The sequence below is a fragment of the Myxine glutinosa genome, chromosome 2, assembly GCF_964187855.1.
Source record: "Myxine glutinosa chromosome 2, kmMyxGlut1.1, whole genome shotgun sequence".
In the NCBI taxonomy this organism is placed as follows: Eukaryota; Metazoa; Chordata; class Myxini; order Myxiniformes; family Myxinidae; genus Myxine; species Myxine glutinosa.
In genome coordinates, this window is record NC_136262.1 from 247,157,845 (window position 1) to 247,177,672 (window position 19,828).

The following is a 19,828-nucleotide window of genomic DNA, read 5'->3' on the forward strand; positions in this document are numbered from 1 at the left end:
TACCAAAAAGCTCTAATTTGGTCTCATCTGTCCACAGAACATTCTCCCAGAAGGATTTTTGCTTGTTCAGGTGTGTTTTGGCAAACTCCAGTCAGGCTTTCTTATGTCTCTTTCTCAGCAGTGTGGCCCTCCTGGGTCTCCTGCCATAGAACCCCCTTTCATTGAGTTGGCGAAGGATGGTGCGAGTTGAAACTGTCGTACCTCGTGTCTGATGGTCAGCTTGAATCTGTTTGGCAGTTGATCGAGGTGCTTTCTACACCATTCAACAATCCTTAAATATTCAATCAAGTTTCCTCTTTTGGCCATGTCCAGGGAGGTTGGCTAAGTGCCATGGGCCTTAAACTTCCTGATGATTGTGTACGGTGGACACAGGAACATCAAGGTCTCCGGAGATGGACTTGTAACCTTGTGATTGTCCTTGCTTGGCTACAATCTTGTGTCTGACCTCCTCAGACAATTCTCTGGTTTTCCTTCTTTTCTCCATGGTCATTATGGTACACAAAGTGACACAAAACAGCAGAATGACTCCTTTTCTCCATTCAAACTGGTTGAATAAGTGATTTTTATATTGCAGGCACCTGCAACTCACCACAAGTGAGTTCAATTCCAAAGTAAAGGAGAATCACCTGCTTGAAATCTAATTATTTCTAACAACTTCTAAAATGTGCCAATAATATTGTCCGGGCCATTTTAGGATTTCTGTGTGGAATAAGCTAAGCTTTATTCATTTTTCAGCTATCTATGTTTTGGTCCACTGCAAACCAAAGAAACAAATATGTGGATACCCAAAGATTTATTAAAATTCAACAATTGTCTGGAAGAAATGGTGCATTATTTGAAAAAAGTACAAGGGTGCCTATATATGTCCGTCCCACTGCCAGATGGTGAAGCGTGATTCATCACTCCAGAGAACGCGTTTCCATTGCTCCAGAGTCCAATGGTGGCGAGCTTTACACCACTCCAGCCAATGCTTGGCATTACGCATGGTGATGTTAGGCTTGTGTGTGGCTGCTCAGTCATGGAAACCTATTTCATGAAGTTCCCGACGAACAGTTGTTGTGCTGGCGTTTCTTCCAGAGGCAGTTTGGAACTCAGTAGTGAATGTTGCAACCGAGGACAGACTACTTTTACGTGCTACGTGCTTCAGCACTCGGTAGTCCTGTTCTGTGAGCTTGTGTGGCCTACCACTTCGCGGCTGAGCTGTTGTTGCTCCTAGATGTTTCCACTTCACAATAACAGCACTTACAGTTGACCGGGGCAGCTCTAGCAGGGCAGAAATTTGACGAACTGACTTGTTGGAAAGGTGGCATCCTATGATGGTGCCATGTTGAAAGTCACTGAGCTCTTCAGTATGGCCCATTCTACTGCCAATGTTTGTCTATGGAGATTGCATGGTTGTGTGCTTGATTAGATATACCTGTCAGCAATGGGTGTGGCTGAAACAGCTGAACCCACTAATTAGAAGGGGTGTCCGCATACTTTTGGTCATGTCAAAATAATGGAGCTAATACGTCATATATATATATATGTACATATATGTATCGAACCCCCTAACTTGAGGCAGCAAGGCACAGATAGAGTCCCACCACAGCGGTTGCTACACGACCTGTTAGCAACAAGTGTCACATGGCACACAAACACATTGTCTGTGCCTTGCTGCTCGCCAGTAAGGAGGCTTGTAGTCAAGAATATTAAAATTAATCAAAGAAGTACACTGACCCAATGACATGATGATGAGATAGGGTATTACAAGTTAGCTGTGGAGATGACATGCAATTTTAAACTGTCCACGTGGCTTGGTGCAAGTGTTTACTGACCCCTGCCAGAAGGAGGAGGGTATTATGCTCCCTTATGGACCGGGTATTTCTCATCAGTTTAAATGATCCACCAAAATGCAAGCACACAAAACGTACTCACCAGCACAACATGAGGTCTGTGAAAGTTTCCACAGTAGTGAAAAGGGCAAAGACGATCCAGTACATCATCCATCGTACCTGTAAAGATGACAAGAAAGATGGATTATAATCCTGGCCTGCTGTTCTGCATACACCTGTTTCGCCACAACGGCTGAGCTACAAAGTGAGCGTACAAGTCCAATACACACGCTATGCCTTCCCCCTTGCCTGATGAACCTTCAATGCACTGGTGGGAGAAATAGTCATGCAGAATGTGCGCAATTTCTGGAAACAACTCTTTGCAGCAACAACTCTGACAAATACAACTAAATAATTCAGAGAACACCTTACCCCCTTGCAGTCTTGAGAAAAAAGGACACGGGAAGGGTCTGTGAGTGGCAAATTTGATTGGTTGAGATGACATAAAATGCCGCAATATTTTGCCCAAGTACTGCTAAGCAGTTGTAAATAAGTTGAAAGTTGTAAAGACAATTTAAACACGATAAAGATTTTGAAAGTTGAAGAATTAATTTTTTTGGGAATTTTACCGCCGTTGAGAAGCAGCGTCTTTTACACCACATTATTTAACATGTTACATGAGTTTTTTTTGTGCCTGTTGTTTGTGTCCTTTATGATGCTTTTAAAAAGAGTAAGTTTCCTGTTTGGGATGATTTTAAATATGGTTTGACTGCCAGACATGGAGACAGAGTAAAAAATCTCACTTCTGTCTGGACATGTGCGAATGGGATGAATTCAGAGCCAAAGTACTGTTAAACGGCAGGTTAGTTTCCGATTCATGTTCCGATTCGTGTTCAAAATACAACAAAAAACAATTAATTTGTTCCTCGATCATAAACTGGCGTTTGTAGACGGACAGACAAAAGTGAACCAAATGCTTAACCCCACCTTTCGCAATGACTTCAGCGCACCTGAATGATTTTACGGGGTAGAATTTGATTATGCAGGACGGCATCGTGGCTCAAAACACACAGCAATTATTTTAAAAAGAAAGCGGTTCATTAAATAATACGGATGGGGATATGGGAAGCGACAATGGCAGTAAACATAAAGACAAACGGAACGGAGCGCTTATGGTACAAATAAATCTAGAGCTTTGAAGAAAGTCCGCTAGTCCAAAAAATACGTCTATTTTTATTTTTATTTTTTTTATTGCTATATTTTTCCTGAGATTTAGCTTTTGATATTATTGTTGTTGAAGAAATATTGAACAATGAACAATGAGAATCTATAAACACTGTTCACCACCAAGTGGGCTATGCAAGAGCGAGATTTCATGAGAATGTGACGTCACATGAGAATGTGTAGTGGTGCCAGCAAGTACGATGTCAGTGTCAGGCATGCGGCTGTCTCATTGAGAGAGCAAAGTGTAGGAAAAGCTTTTTCCAGATCCCAAATGCGGATAAATACCCAGAGAAGAAAGAGTTGGCAATGAAGTTGAATTCACCCCAGATCCACTTTTTTGAAATTCCGACTTCTTTCCTGGAGTCCTAGCAGTGTCCATGTGTTTTATACCTCTCCCACCCCTCCACCCCCTTCCCATGCCTCCTCCCCCCAAGCCCTCTCCCTCCCACAGATCTCCCGATGTCCCTGTTCTCCACTGTTGTACTTGTGTGCTTCCCTCTCTCTCCCCACCTTCTCTCCCGCTCCCTTTATCTTATGTTTTATGTGTCAGTTTGTCTTTTTGTGATTAATGTTAGCTCTTACACGAGCCTCGATCTTGTGTACAACAAAAAGAGAAAAAGTGACGTCACAGCATAGGAACTGGTCATTCTGTTGACAAATGTTCTTTTGGAAGGCACACAATAGTTTCAAACGTCACTTCGAGCCTCGGCGTTTTCAAAATCAGCAACAAAGACAGGCTGATCTATTAGGATACGACGTGAAGAAGGAAACATTGGGAGAAGATGCGTATCCATATGTTTTTTTTATTTTGATGTACCATACTGTACAGGGCGTAGGTGCTGCCAAAGCAGATTCTTGGCAAGTGTCAAACTATGTAGTTTGCCATTGCCTCCCCAATGTTTTGTCCGTGCTCTATCCATTTTAAATGACGAGCCTCAGGCAAGGAAGCAGAGCACGCACCATTTTAAAAGTCTTTGGCGTGACTCGACAAGGGTTCAAATCACAGACATCCCAGAGTCACAGTGGACGCGCTCACCATTACACCACCGAGTTTGGTGTATACGGTCGCAAATACATACAAGTCAGGAGATGACGATGGTTCACGAGCGAGCGGTATTCAATGACAAAGGGCAAAACCGACATTGAAAATATATAAATAGGAATGTATTATCTGTTACGAGACTAGTTAGCTACACAATACCGAAAATTTGGTTCGATTCTGACAACTTTGAAAATTTGACCTTTGTGACCTTGAAATGTCAAAACGAAGGTTACTGACCTTGAAATGAGATAGAAAATAATGTATAACAAGTCAGGAGACGACGATGCTTCACGAGCGGGCGGTATTCAATGACAAAGGACGGACTATAACCCAAACAGGCCCGGAGAGGCCAGGCCTGGAAATGTCAAAACGAAGGTTACTGACCTTGAAATGAGATAGAAAATAATGTATAATCAGTTATGAGGTTAGTTAGCTACACAATACCAAAAATTCGGTGAAAAATGAAATGAATAAATAAATAAATAAATAAATAAATAAATTTTAAAAATGAAAATAATAATAATAATAACATGAAAAATCGAGCTCCGTGGGGCTAGATACATGACATTGGCCTAACCAAATATCGAAACCCCTGTCAGATTCCACCAAACCCCTCGGAGAAGATGTAGCTTGAACTCGATTACCCCCTAAAAATACATCTTTTTCGGGCGTGGCTCCGCCCACAATGGGCGCAATACGCCCACTCTTGGCAGGACACAACTAGATCATGATATCAACCTCCCACCTAAGTTTCATCAAGATCGGATGATATCATCAGAGTAGTTATGCTGTGGACACACACACACACACACACACACACACACACACACACACACACACACACACACACACACACACACACACACACACACACACACACACACACACACACACACACACGACGAATATAGTGGTCACTTGATAACTCGTGAACCAATAACAGAGGATACTGTCTGTCTGTACCCCAAGAAACAGACCGTTTATGATGTCTTGGCCAACCTTTGGCACCAACGATGGTGTGACGTGGCAGGCGTTTTCAGCTGTTGCACCATGTGTTGTTCAAATCAGTGTCATCTAAAAACGGCTGCAACAGCTTCTCAAAGCAAATACAAGGGAATGCAGCTGTAAATCCCCTCATTTAATGTCTTAATGAATGCAACAGACGCTCAATACAGCTGGGATAAAGTGATCCTATCAAGCAAGGAATGCACAAAATTACTCGGGTGATTTTTGAGAAAGAAACCCAAAGCTACGTGACCCACGAGAGTTACACGATGAGTTACGAGTTACAAAAAGTTTCGACTCGGACACCCCCTCCAACGTGAGGCTCAAAATATATACGGTGCACCTTTCCTTCGATGGCCAATGTTAATGTCGATGGTCGACACGAACTGAAAGCTTTTTCTCACGACTTTGCAGAACCTAGGGATGTTTTGAACAAGCGATTTATTACCAAAACACACGTTGTGCAAATCCTGTAATGCAGCTCCTAATAAAAAGTGACTCAGCCTGCACCAATAGCTCTGATTTGTGCCAATCAACCGTGCCAATTCAATCGGCACCTCTCCCTGCTCTTATTTACATTGCAAAAATGAAGCTGCACAATGTTCTACTTTTCTTGGAGCCAAACCGAGGACAAAGCTGCTCGATTGTGCTAAAAACAAAACGGACTATTCCAGTGCAACCCTCGATTGCCTTTTGTGCACATTGTCCAGAATGGTTAATGTTTAGATAACAGCTGGTTGTGAGGAAAACAAACCAATTACACTTAAAACCAGACAGAATTTAACAATGCAGAGCCTCATCGGCATATATAGATTACAGCATATCTTAGAATGAATGATATATATTAAAGCAGGTCTGCATGAAGTTAACTTCTCTAATTTCAAGTTTTATTAAGTAATATAAGATGCAACACAAACAGGCCAAGATATTGTCGTAGTCACACAATTCGTTTCAGTTACTTGGCACGAGTCCGGAGAGTAGTCTCAAAGCGACAAAAATGGTCAACCGGGTCGAAGACCCCATAGCCAGATCAAGTGTCCACTAGTCACAATACCGTAATGATTGGGGTCTCTGAACTACACTAATTAGCACGACACATCCCACCATAATTAGGCCAAGCAAAGTCGGAGACCTGTGACTGGATGTGTGGTGTTTAACTGCCAATGGCAATTAAACCTCAACGGTCTTTCCGAATTACCTAATGAGGGACCACAATGACATGAATTTACCCAAAGACCAGGTATATTTAATGATGATAATTATTACATGGCGGAGGGAATTCAAAAGAAGCAACACAACAAATGATTTATACAACTAATCCTTTACCAACTACTGAATACGCACCCAAGATACCAATGATGAACAGAGATCTTTAATTATCTAAGCCTGTTGTTGTGTCTGGTCAAGTACACCATGAGAGATAGACAGAGGGAATCTACAAGACAAGAGATACTGGGACAAACTTGGCAGTGTTGTGCAACAGTCCGCAGTCTGTTCGGTTTTACGGCAGGGTGAACATCCCACCACCTCAGTGCCGAGGAGAGGGCGTGGCTCTGGCCCGCTGGGGCGTGGTTTGGCTCACCACGAGTAGGTGAGAAGCATAGTTTCCTCTGCACCGACTCTAGAGATCTCTCTTACTTCCACGGTCGCTCCGGGCTGATAACATTGGGCCTTCACCCACTCCACGACATCACCAGACTCCGCCCACTCCACGCCCATTGGCCATGCAAGCGTCACTCACAGTGGCCCTGCTGGTCACTCTGAAGCTCCCCGACAGCCGATTCATACCTGGATTGGCAACTTTTGTGGCGCGTAATGCCACTATTCTACAACAACAACAACAACAACAACAACATGCATTTTAAAGGCCATTTTCCCTACTAGAACGGGGGTTAGCCTTGCGGTCCCCATGACAATCTTCTCCATTTTGCCCTATTTTCTGCATCTCTCCTTGTTAACCCCCTTGCCCGCATTTCTTCTTCCACCATCTTTAGCCAAGTCTTTCTCCGTCCTCCCCGTCCTCCACTTCCTTCTACATTCATTTCCATCACTCTTCTCAACCAGTCACTTTCATCCTTCCTCAACACATGACCAAACCATCTCAACCTGTTCCTCTTCACAGCATCAATCACAGGCTCTATTCCCATCATCTTTCGCAATTCATCATTTGTCTTCCTCTCTCTCAACGATACGCCGCACATCCGTCGAACCACTCGCATTTCCACCCTTTCCAACCTTCGTTGCTGCTCTACGTTCATTACCCATGTCTCGCTCCCATAAATCATAACACTTCTCACACATGCAGCATACACCTTTCCCTTCAGCTTCAACAACACTCCCCTCATCATCAGCACGCCACTCAGTTCCCGAAACGTCTTCCATGCACATCTCACTCTCGCAACCATTGCCGAGTCTGATCCACCTTCTCCATTCAGCATGTCTCCGAGGTAGCAAAATGTTTTCACACCTTCCAACTTCATGCCGTCTCCAAGATCCAACTCAACATTTCCTCCATCTGCAGCTCCCTCTGTGCACACCTGACATTTGAATGTAGCTGCCACACTGGTTAATGACCCTCTCAGACCACTACATTTTTGATGAACCCATTTAGCGCACATTGTAAATTGAATGGAGTTCACTCTGACACCCTTCCTACACACAGCACAGGGCCACTTCCCAGTTCTTTCCACCTCACCACATGCTTTACCACTTGCCATCACCTTCGTCTTTCCGATATTCACCTTCAGACCTTTTGTCTCCATACATTCCTTCCACTTGTTCATCTTTTCCTTCAGTCCATCCATACTTTCCGCAATCAACACCAGATCATCTGCATACAACAACTCCCACGGTAAACCCTCCTTTACGTTCTGAGCCAGCACCTCCATCACAGCTACAAATAGTAGTGGACTTAGTACCGACCCCTGATGCACTCCCACCTTCACCTCAAACTCACCACTGTTCCCGTCCTTCGTCCTTACAGCTGTGCGCGCTCTTTTGTGCATTGCCATCACTACTCTGATCAACCATTCCTCCACTCCTAACTTCCTCAATTCCCATGTCAATACTTTGCGTGGAACCCTATCGAATGCTTTCTCCAGATCAACAAACCCAAGAAACAACTTCTTCCTATTCTCCATGTACTTCTCCTGCAACTGCCTCACAATGAAAAGCGCGTCTGTCGTTCCTCTTCCTGGCATAAATCCAAACTGCATTTCGTTGATCTTCACTTTCTTCCTTATCCTCCTCTCCAACACCCTTTCCAATACCTTTATTCCATGCTCCAATAACTTTATCGCTCGGTATGAGCCACACTCCAGAGGGTCACCTTTCCCCTTGTATAGAGGGACGAGGGTACTCAGTTCCCAATCCACTGGAATGCGGCCTTCTTTCACCACCAGATTACAGATCTCTGTCATTCTCTTCACACCCCAACTTCCTGCTGCCTTCAACATATCTCCCACAACTCCCGTCGGCCCTCCCGCTTTTCTGCCCTTCATTGCTTTTATCGCTTCCTCAACTTCCTTCTCAGTTATCTTCTCTGCCGGTCCTAAAACTGGGTTACTCTCTATGTTGCCATCCCATTCATTCTCTGTATTCAACAGCATTTCCATATATCTTTTCCATCTTCCTTTAATTCAATCTGGGTCGACAACGATTTGTCCCACTTCATCCTTCAAGCAACTCACCCCCATCACATCACACCTCTCTTTCGCTATCTGCTTTGCAATCCTGAATACTGCTTTCTGACCCTCTTCCGAATCCAAGCGTTCTCCGAACATTTTCCTACATGCCTCCTGCACCTTTGCTACCTCTTTCTTTGCAGCCTTCCTGGCTGCCTTATAACTTTCATGCTCTGCTGTTTCTGCTCCCGTACCCTTCGCCTTCTGCCACTCCTTGAACTTCTTCCTCTAGTCGTCAATCCTCTTTCCAACTTCATCATCCCACCACCATGTTTCCGAGTGCCTCGGTGGTCCTTTTGTCCATCCACATACCTCACCAACGGCTCCCAACAGACTGGCTTTCATTGACATCCAACCACTTTCAAGCTCAACCACATCATCCTCGACCCTACTCAGCCTCTCTTTTAATGCCTCCCTTACTGTCACCTCTTTCAACCTCCACACCTTCATTCTCGGTTGGTACTTCACCCGCCGAGCTCTCCTTGCACCTTTCACCCTTATGACGCAGACAACCAAGTGGTGCTGTGAAACAGCCTCCTCCCCCGGGATCACCTTTGTGTCCCGGAGGTGCCCCCTATCTCGCCTACGCACCATCAGGTAGTCAACGGTTGTCGTCGACCCACCTGACATGTATGTAACAAGCTTATTACTTGCAAAATCGAAGATTTTTCAAGTATATTGGTCGGTTGTGTTTGTGACTCTGTCTGTCTGTTTGTTTGTTTGCTTGTTTGTTACTTGCAAAATCGAAGATTTTACAAGTATATTGGTCGGTTGTGTTTGTGACTCTGTCTGTCTGTTTGTTTGTTTGCTTGTTTGTCACCGGCCTACAGGTCACAATTTTCAACCGATCTTCACCAAACTTCACCAAGTGGTAGAGTTGGTCAAATGCCAGAAGCCTATTGTTTTTGGGGTCAATAGGTCAAAAGGTCAACATAAGCCAAAGGTCACCAACTTTGCTAAATTTCTAAAATCCTCAATTTTCATCCGATTGACTTGAAATTTTAAGACCACTTGCATATCTGGTCATTGAATTCAACCACCAAGAATTTTTGAGGTCAACATAGGCCCTCTCTCAGATCTCTCGATGTCTCCATGTCTCTCGGTCCCTGCTCTCAAATGTTGTGTTTGTGTCCTTCCCCCTCTCTCCCCATCTTGTCTACCGCTCCCTATGTTATATGTTTTATGTGTCGGTTTGTCTTTCTGTGTGATTAATGTTCGCTCTTTCACGAGCCTCGAACTTGTATACAATACAAAAAAAAAAAAAAAAAAAAAAAAAATGGTCAACATAGGCCAAATTTCTAAAATCCTCAATTTTCATCCAATTGACTTGAAATTTGGAGAGGACTTGCATTGAATTCAACCACCAAGTATTCTTGAGGTCAACATAGGCCAAATGGTCAACATAGGCCAAATTTCTAAAATCCTCAATTTTCATCCAATTGACTTGAAATTTGAAAAGGACTTGCATAGCTCGTCACTGAATTCAACCACAAATTATATTTTAGGTGAACATAGGTCAAAAGGTCAACATAGGCCAAATTTCTAAAATCCTCAATTTTCATCCAATTGACTTGAAATTTGAAGAGGGCTTGCATATCTGGTCAGTGAATTCAGCCACCAAGTATCTTTGAGGTCAACATAGGCCAAAAGGTCAACATAGGCCAAATTTCTAAAATCCTCAATTTTCATCCAATTGACATGAAATTTGAAGAGGACTTGCATATCTGGTCACTGAATTCAACCACCAAGTATTTTTGAGGTCACCATAGGCCATCATGTCACATTGAAAACTTTTGGGGGAGGGCGTATTTTGCAAGTATCGTGCTACGCATGACGTTTTCTTGTTTGTTTGTTTGTTTGTTTGTTTGTCACCGGCCTACAGGTCACAATTTTCAACCGATCTTCACCAAACTTCACCAAGTGGTAGAGTTGGTCAAATGCCAGAAGCCTATTGTTTTTGGGGTCAATAGGTCAAAAGGTCAACATAGGCCAAAGGTCACCAACTTTGCTAAATTTCTAAAATCCTCAATTTTCATCCGATTGACTTGAAATTTGAAGACCACTTGCATATCTGGTCATTGAATTCAACCACCAAGAATTTTTGAGGTCAACATAGGCCAAATGGTCAACATAGGCCAAATTTCTAAAATCCTCAATTTTCATCCAATTGACTTGAAATTTGGAGAGGACTTGCATTGAATTCAACCACCAAGTATTCTTGAGGTCAACATAGGCCAAATGGTCAACATAGGCCAAATTTCTAAAATCCCCAATTTTCATCCAATTGACTTGAAATTTGAAAAGGACTTGCATATCTCGTCACTGAATTCAACCACAAATTATATTTTAGGTGAACATAGGTCAAAAGGTCAACATAGGCCAAATTTCTAAAATCCTCAATTTTCATCCAATTGACTTGAAATTTGAAGAGGACTTGCATATCTGGTCAGTGAATTCAACCACCAAGTATCTTTGAGGTCAACATAGGCCAAAAGGTCAACATAGGCCAAATTTCTAAAATCCTCAATTTTCATCCAATTGACATGAAATTTGAAGAGGACTTGCATATCTGGTCACTGAATTCAACCACCAAGTATTTTTGAGGTCACCATAGGCCATCATGTCACATTGAAAACTTTTGGGGGAGGGCGTATTTTGCAAGTATCGTGCTACGCATGACGTTTTCTTGTTTGTTTGTTTGTTTGTTTGTTTGTTTGTCACCGGCCTACAGGTCACAATTTTCAACCGATCTTCACCAAGCTTCACCAAGTGGTAGAGTTGGTCAAATGCCAGAAGCCTATTGTTTTTGGGGTCAATAGGTCAAAAGGTCAACATAGGCCAAAGGTCACCAACTTTGCTAAATTTCTAAAATCCTCAATTTTCATCCGATTGACTTGAAATTTGAAGACCACTTGCATATCTGGTCATTGAATTCAACCACCAAGAATTTTTGAGGTCAACATAGGCCAAATGGTCAACATAGGCCAAATTTCTAAAATCCTCAATTTTCATCCAATTGACTTGAAATTTGGAGAGGACTTGCATTGAATTCAACCACCAAGTATTCTTGAGGTCAACCAACATAGGCCAAATGGTCAACATAGGCCAAATTTCTAAAATCCTCAATTTTCATCCAATTGACTTGAAATTTGAAAAGGACTTGCATATCTCGTCACTGAATTCAACCACAAATTATATTTTAGGTGAACATAGGTCAAAAGGTCAACATAGGCCAAATTTCTAAAATCCTCAATTTTCATCCAATTGACTTGAAATTTGAAGAGGACTTGCATATCTGGTCAGTGAATTCAACCACCAAGTATCTTTGAGGTCAACATAGGCCAAAAGGTCAACATAGGCCAAATTTCTAAAATCCTCAATTTTCATCCAATTGACATGAAATTTGAAGAGGACTTGCATATCTGGTCACTGAATTCAACCACCAAGTATTTTTGAGGTCACCATAGGCCATCATGTCACATTGAAAACTTTTGGGGGAGGGCGGATTTTGCAAGTATCGTGCTACGCATGACGTTTTCTTGTTACTTGCAAAATCGAAGATTTTACAAGTATATTGGTCGGTTGTGTTTGTGACTGTCTGTCTGTTTGTTTGTTTGCTTGTTTGTTTGTTTGTTTGTTTGTCACCGGCCTACAGGTCACAATTTTCAACCGATCTTCACCAAACTTCACCAAGTGGTAGAGTTGGTCAAATGCCAGAAGCCTATTGTTTTTGGGGTCAATAGGTCAAAAGGTCAACATAGGCCAAAGGTCACCAACTTTGCTAAATTTCTAAAATCCTCAATTTTCATCCGATTGACTTGAAATTTGAAGACCACTTGCATATCTGGTCATTGAATTCAACCACCAAGAATTTTTGAGGTCAACATAGGACAAATGGTCAACATAGGCCAAATTTCTAAAATCCTCAATTTTCATCCAATTGACTTGAAATTTGGAGAGGACTTGCATTCCCGTTCAGGCTGGAGTTCCCCAAGGCAGTGTGCTGGGCCCTGTGCTTTTTCTGGTCTTTATCAATGATCTCTCCGACTCTCTGGAAAATCCTCTGTATCTCTTTGCTGATGACTCCACTCTCTGCCGCTCCATTCCTCTTCCCTCGGATCGGCAGTCTGCAGCCTCCTCACTCTCTGAAGACCTGGACAAAATCACAGACTGGTCAAACATGTGGAACATGTCTTTCAATCCTGACAAATCTCACACTCTTACTATGTCTCTCCGAAAAGATCGACTGGACAACCCTCCCATCTACTTTCTCAACAATCCTCTCCAAGAAGTTCTGTCGCTCAAGCTTTTGGGTCTCACCATCTGCCATGATCTTTCTTGGGAAACCCACATTTCCAAGCTGGCCTCCAAAGCCAGTCGCCGACTGGGCATCCTCCGTCGTGCGAAGTCCTTCTTTGGCACACCTGAGCTCCTCACCACATACAAGGCTTTCATCCGCAGCTCAATGGAATACTGTTCTCCCCTATGGGCTGGTGCTCCTGCCTCACACCTGGCTCGGCTTCACGCTGTTGAATCCAAAGCTTTCAGAATCATTGGAATCTCCCGCGATGAAGCTATCTCTGAGGGCCTTTCACTCACTCACCGCAGGCAGGTAGGTGGTCTTTCTGTCTTCGACCGACTCCTCTCCGGCCTTGCTCCCCCAGCTCTCTCTGTGCTCTGTCCCCCAAATATTCCTGCAGGTCGCACAAGATCTGCCAGCCACCCTCTGATGGTTAAAATGCCGAAATCTCAGCTCTCTGCTCACCTTCACTCTTTCATTCCTCTTTTCTCCCGCCTCTGGAACAAACTCCCACACTCACTTCAATCACACTCCTCCCTCCAGGTCTTCAAAACAGCTGTTCACCACCATCTCTTATCTTCCCCCATCCAAAACCTTGATCTTTTCTACCCCCACTAATTCACCCCAGATCCACCTTGTTTGAAATTCCAACTTCTTTCCTGGAAGTCTTGGCAGTGTCCATATGTTTTATACCTCTCCCACCCCCCCCCCCCCCCCTTCCCATGCCTTCCCCCCAAAGCCCTCTCCCTCCCACAGTTCTCTCGATGTCTCCATGTCTCTCGGTCCCTGCTCTCAAATGTTGTGTTTGTGTCCTTCCCCCTCTCTCCCCATCTTGTCTACCGCTCCCGATGTTATTTGTTTTGTGTCTGTTTGTCTTTCTGTGTGATTAATGTTCGCTCTTTCACGAGCCTCGATCTTGTATACAAAAAAAAAAAAAAAAAAAAAAAATTTGAATTCAACCACCAAGTATTCTTGAGGTCAACAACATAGGCCAAATGGTCAACATAGGCCAAATTTCTAAAATCCTCAATTTTCATCCAATTGACTTGAAATTTGAAAAGGACTTGCATATCTCGTCACTGAATTCAACCACAAATTATATTTTAGGTGAACATAGGTCAAAAGGTCAACATAGGCCAAATTTCTAAAATCCTCAATTTTCATCCAATTGACTTGAAATTTGAAGAGGACTTGCATATCTGGTCAGTGAATTCAACCACCAAGTATCTTTGAGGTCAACATAGGCCAAAAGGTCAACATAGGCCAAATTTCTAAAATCCTCAATTTTCATCCAATTGACATGAAATTTGAAGAGGACTTGCATATCTGGTCACTGAATTCAACCACCAAGTATTTTTGAGGTCACCATAGGCCATCATGGCACATTGAAAACTTTTGGGGGAGGGCGTATTTTGCAAGTATCGTGCTACGCATGACGTTTTCTTGTTACTTGCAAAATCGAAGATTTTTCAAGTATATTGGTCGGTTGTGTTTGTGACTGTCTGTCTGTCACCGGCCTACAGGTCACAATTTTCAACCAAACTTCACCAAGTGGTAGAGTTGGTCAAATGCCAGAAGCCTATTGTTTATGGGGTCAATAGGTCAAAAGGTCAACATAGGCCAAAGGTCACCAACTTTGCTAAATTTCTAAAATCCTCAATTTTCATCCGATTGACTTGAAATATGAAGACCACTTGCATATCTGGTCATTGAATTCAACCACCAATAATTTTTAGATCAACATAGGCCAAATGGTCAACATAGGCCAAATTTCTAAAATCCTCAATTTTCATCCAATTGACTTGAAATTTGGAGAGGACTTGCACATCTTGTCACTGAATTCAACCACCAAGTATTCTTGAGGTCAACATAGGCCAAATGGTCAACATAGGCCAAATTTCTAAAATCCTCAAATTTCATCCAATTGACTTGAAATTTGAAAAGGACTTGCATATCTCATCACTGAATTCAACCACTAATTATATTTTAGGTGAACATAGGCCAAAAGGTCAACATAGGCCAAATTTCTAAAATCCTCAATTTTCATCCAATTGACTTGAAATTTGAAGAGGACTTGCATATCTGGTCACTGAATTCAACCACCAAGTATTATTGGTCAACTTAGGCCAAAAGGTCAACATAGGCCAAATTTCTAAAATCCTCAATTTTCATCCAATTGACTTGAAATTTGAAGACCACTTGCATATCTGGTCACTGAATTCAACCACCAAGTATTTTTGAGGTCAACATAGGCCAAATGGTCAACATAGGCCAAATTTCTAAAATCCTCAATTTTCATCCAATTGACTTGAAATTTGAAGAGGACTTGCATATCTGGTCACTGACTTCAACCACCAAATGTTCTTGAGGTCAACATAGGCCAAAAGGTCAACATGGGCCAAATTTCTAAAATCGTCACTTTTCATCCTGTTGACCCGAGCTTTGATCAAGATTGTAAATTTAAATCTTCATGAAATGGACAATTTGCTGTATCAATGGTAAACTTTTGGGGGAGGGCGTATTTTGCAAGTATCGTGCTACGCATGACGTTTTCTTGTTTGTTTGTTTGTTTGTCACCGGCCTACAGGTCACAATTTTCAACCGATCTTCACCAAACTTCACCAAGTGGTAGAGTTGGTCAAATGCCAGAAGCCTATTGTTTTTGGGGTCAATAGGTCAAAAGGTCAACATAGGCCAAAGGTCACCAACTTTGCTAAATTTCTAAAATCCTCAATTTTCATCCGATTGACTTGAAATTTGAAGACCACTTGCATATCTGGTCATTGAATTCAACCACCAAGAATTTTTGAGGTCAACATAGGCCAAATGGTCAACATAGGCCAAATTTCTAAAATCCTCAATTTTCATCCAATTGACTTGAAATTTGGAGAGGACTTGCATTGAATTCAACCACCAAGTATTCTTGAGGTCAACATAGGCCAAATGGTCAACATAGGCCAAATTTCTAAAATCCTCAATTTTCATCCAATTGACTTGAAATTTGAAAAGGACTTCCATATCTCATCACTGAATTCAACCACAAATTATATTTTCGGTGAACATAGGTCAAAAGGTCAACATAGGCCAAATTTCTAAAATCCTCAATTTTCATCCAATTGACTTGAAATTTGAAGAGGACTTGTATATCTGGTCAGTGAATTCAACCACCAAGTATCTTTGAGGTCAACATAGGCCAAAAGGTCAACATAGGCCAAATTTCTAAAATCCTCAATTTTCATCCAATTGACATGAAATTTGAAGAGGACTTGCATATCTGGTCACTGAATTCAACCACCAAGTATTTTTGAGGTCACCATAGGCCATCATGTCACATTGAAAACTTTTGGGGGAGGGCGGATTTTGCAAGTATCGTGCTACGCATGACGTTTTCTTGTTACTTGCAAAATCGAAGATTTTTCAAGTATATTGGTCGGTTGTGTTTGTGACTGTCTGTCTGTTTGTTTGTTTGCTTGTTACTTGCAAAATCGAAGATTTTTCAAGTATACACAAAGAATTAAGTTAAGCACCCCCCCCGTTTTTTTACAACCTCGCACATTACAAGTTTGTTGTCGTCAAAACAGTGTAATATACCCATGATATTGCTATATTTTCTGGAGAAGTGATATTATGGTCACATAAAAACATAACAATCATGCCGTTTTCAATATTTTATTCTGAATAATTTAAGGTGAAAATTTTTGGGAATTTTAGGCATATTTTCACCTCGATTTAAGTATGGAGCTATAGGTCCATCACGGACAGTGTGGATGACGTTTATGTTTTCTAACGTACAGTCATTGTTCTGAGAAGACCTCTAGCGATCTTTGCGTCAATCACGACCACGTGGATGATAACACGTGCTGCACGAGCGATGGGCGTCACAGATGAGTGCACTCATCTGCATTTCATCAATGGATAATTGCTAATGTCATACCAATCATTATTTGATCTCACATACCTTAGAATATATGCCAATGTATACATATACACAAAGAATATATATTAGGGGGTGCTTAACTTAATTCTTTGTGTAGGGGGTGCTTAACTTAATTCTTTGTGTATATATTGGTCGGTTGTGTTTGTGACTCTGTCTGTCTGTTTGTTTGTTTGCTTGTTACTTGCAAAATCGAAGATTTTTCAAGTATATTGGTCGGTTGTGTTTGTGACTCTATCTGTTTGTTACTTGCAAAATCGAAGATTTTTCAAGTATATTGGTCGGTTGTGTTTGTGACTCTGTCTGTCTGTTTGTTTGCTTGTTTGTTTGTTTGTTTGTCACCGGCCTACAGGTCACAATTTTCAACCGATCTTCACCAAACTTCACCAAGTGGTAGAGTTGTTCAAATGCCAGAAGCCTATTGTTTTTGGGGTTAATAGGTCAAAAGGTCAACATAGGCCAAAGGTCACCAACTTTGCTAAATTTCTAAAATCCTCAATTTTCATCCGATTGACTTGAAATTTGAAGACCACTTGCATATCTGGTCATTGAATTCAACCACCAAGAATTTTTGAGGTCAACATAGGCCAAATGGTCAACATAGGCCAAATTTCTAAAATCCTCAATTTTCATCCAATTGACTTGAAATTTGGAGAGGACTTGCATTGAATTCAACCACCAAGTATTCTTGAGGTCAACATAGGCCAAATGGTCAACATAGGCCAAATTTCTAAAATCCTCAATTTTCATCCAATTGACTTGAAATTTGAAAAGGACTTGCATATCTCGTCACTGAATTCAACCACAAATTATATTTTAGGTGAACATAGGTCAAAAGGTCAACATAGGCCAAATTTCTAAAATCCTCAATTTTCATCCAATTGACTTGAAATTTGAAGAGGACTTGCATATCTGGTCAGTGAATTCAACCACCAAGTATCTTTGAGGTCAACATAGGCCAAAAGATCAACATAAGCCAAATTTCTAAAATCCTCAATTTTCATCCAATTGACATGAAATTTGAAGAGGACTTGCATATCTGGTCACTGACTTCAACCACCAAGTATTTTTGAGGTCACCATAGGCCATCATGTCACATTGAAAACTTTTGGGGGAGGGCGTATTTTGCAAGTATCGTGCTACGCATGACGTTTTCTTGTTTGTTTGTTTGTTTGTTTGTTTGTCACCGGCCTACAGGTCACAATTTTCAACCGATCTTCACCAAACTTCACCAAGTGGTAGAGTTGGTCAAATGCCAGAAGCCTATTGTTTTGGGGTCAATAGGTCAAAAGGTCAACATAGCCCAAAGGTCACCAACTTTGCTAAATTTCTAAAATCCTCAATTTTCATCCGATTGACTTGAAATTTGAAGACCACTTGCATATCTGGTCATTGAATTCAACCACCAAGAATTTTTAGGTCAACATAAGCCAAATGGTCAACATAGGCCAAATTTCTAAAATCCTCAATTTTCATCCAATTGACTTGAAATTTGGAAAGGACTTGCACATCTTGTCACTGAATTCAAACACCAAGTATTCTTGAGGTCAACATAGGCCAAATGGTCAACATAGGCCAAATTTCTAAAATCCTCAAATTTCATCCAATTGACTTGAAATTTGAAAAGGACTTGCATATCTCATCACTGAATTCAACCACTAATTATATTTTAGGTGAACATAGGCCAAAAGGTCAACATAGGCCAAATTTCTAAAATCCTCAATTTTCATCCAATTGACTTGAAATTTGAAGACCACTTGCATATCTGGTCACTGAATTCAACCACCAAGTATTTTTGAGGTCAACATAGGCCAAATGGTCAACATAGGCCAAATTTCTAAAATCCTCAATTTTCATCCAATTGACTTGAAATTTGAAGAGGACTTGCATATCTGGTCACTGACTTCAACCACCAAGTGTTCTTGAGGTCAACATAGGCCAAAAGGTCAACATGGGCCAAATTTCTAAAATCGTCACTTTTCATCCTGTTGACCCGAGCTTTGATCAAGATTGTAAATTTAAATCTTCATGAAATGGACAATTTGCTGTATCAATGGTAAACTTTTGGGGGAGGGCGTATTTTGCAAGTATCGTGCTACGCATGACGTTTTCTTGTTACATGCAAAATCGAAGATTTTACAATTATATTGGTCGGTTGTGTTTGTGACTCTGTCTGTTTGTTTGTTTGCTTGTTTGTTTGTCACCGGCCTACAGGTCACAATTTTCAACCGATCTTCACCAAACTTCACCAAGTGGTAGAGTTGGTCAAATGCCAGAAGCCTATTGTTTTTGGGGTCAATAGGTCAAAAGGTCAACATAGGCCAAAGGTCACCAACTTTGCTAAATTTCTAAAATCCTCAATTTTCATCCGATTGACTTGAAATTTGAAGAGGACTTGCATATCTGGTCACTGAATTCAACCACCAAGTATTTTTGAGGTCACCATAGGCCATCATGTCACATTGAAAACTTTTGGGGGAGGGCGTATTTTGCAAGTATCGTGCTACGCATGACGTTTTCTTGTTACTTGCAAAATCGAAGATTTTTCAAGTATATTGGTCGGTTGTGTTTGTGACTCTATCTGTCTGTTTGTTTGTTTGTTTGTTTGTTTGTTTGTCACCGGCCTACAGGTCACAATTTTCAACCGATCTTCACCAAACTTCACCAAGTGGTAGAGTTGGTCAAATGCCAGAAGCCTATTGTTTTTGGGGTCAATAGGTCAAAAGGTCAACATAGGCCAAAGGTCACCAACTTTGCTAAATTTCTAAAATCCTCAATTTTCATCCAATTGACTTGAAATTTGAAGACCACCTGCATATCTGGTCA

The 19,828-nt window shown here is 41.6% G+C and overlaps 1 protein-coding gene across 2 annotated transcripts in view; it reads right to left on the reverse strand.

Moving 5' to 3' along the window:
• The window catches only part of LOC137420683 (receptor expression-enhancing protein 1), a 75,679-nt gene that overhangs the window by 28,549 nt on the left and 27,302 nt on the right, over positions 1–19,828 (reverse strand). For both annotated transcript variants that reach the window (XM_068105947.2, XM_068105948.2), the window contains one exon: positions 1,918–1,994. In XM_068105947.2, the coding sequence (XP_067962048.1) occupies positions 1,918–1,994 (77 nt within the window). The remainder of the gene's footprint in view (positions 1–1,917; positions 1,995–19,828) is intronic.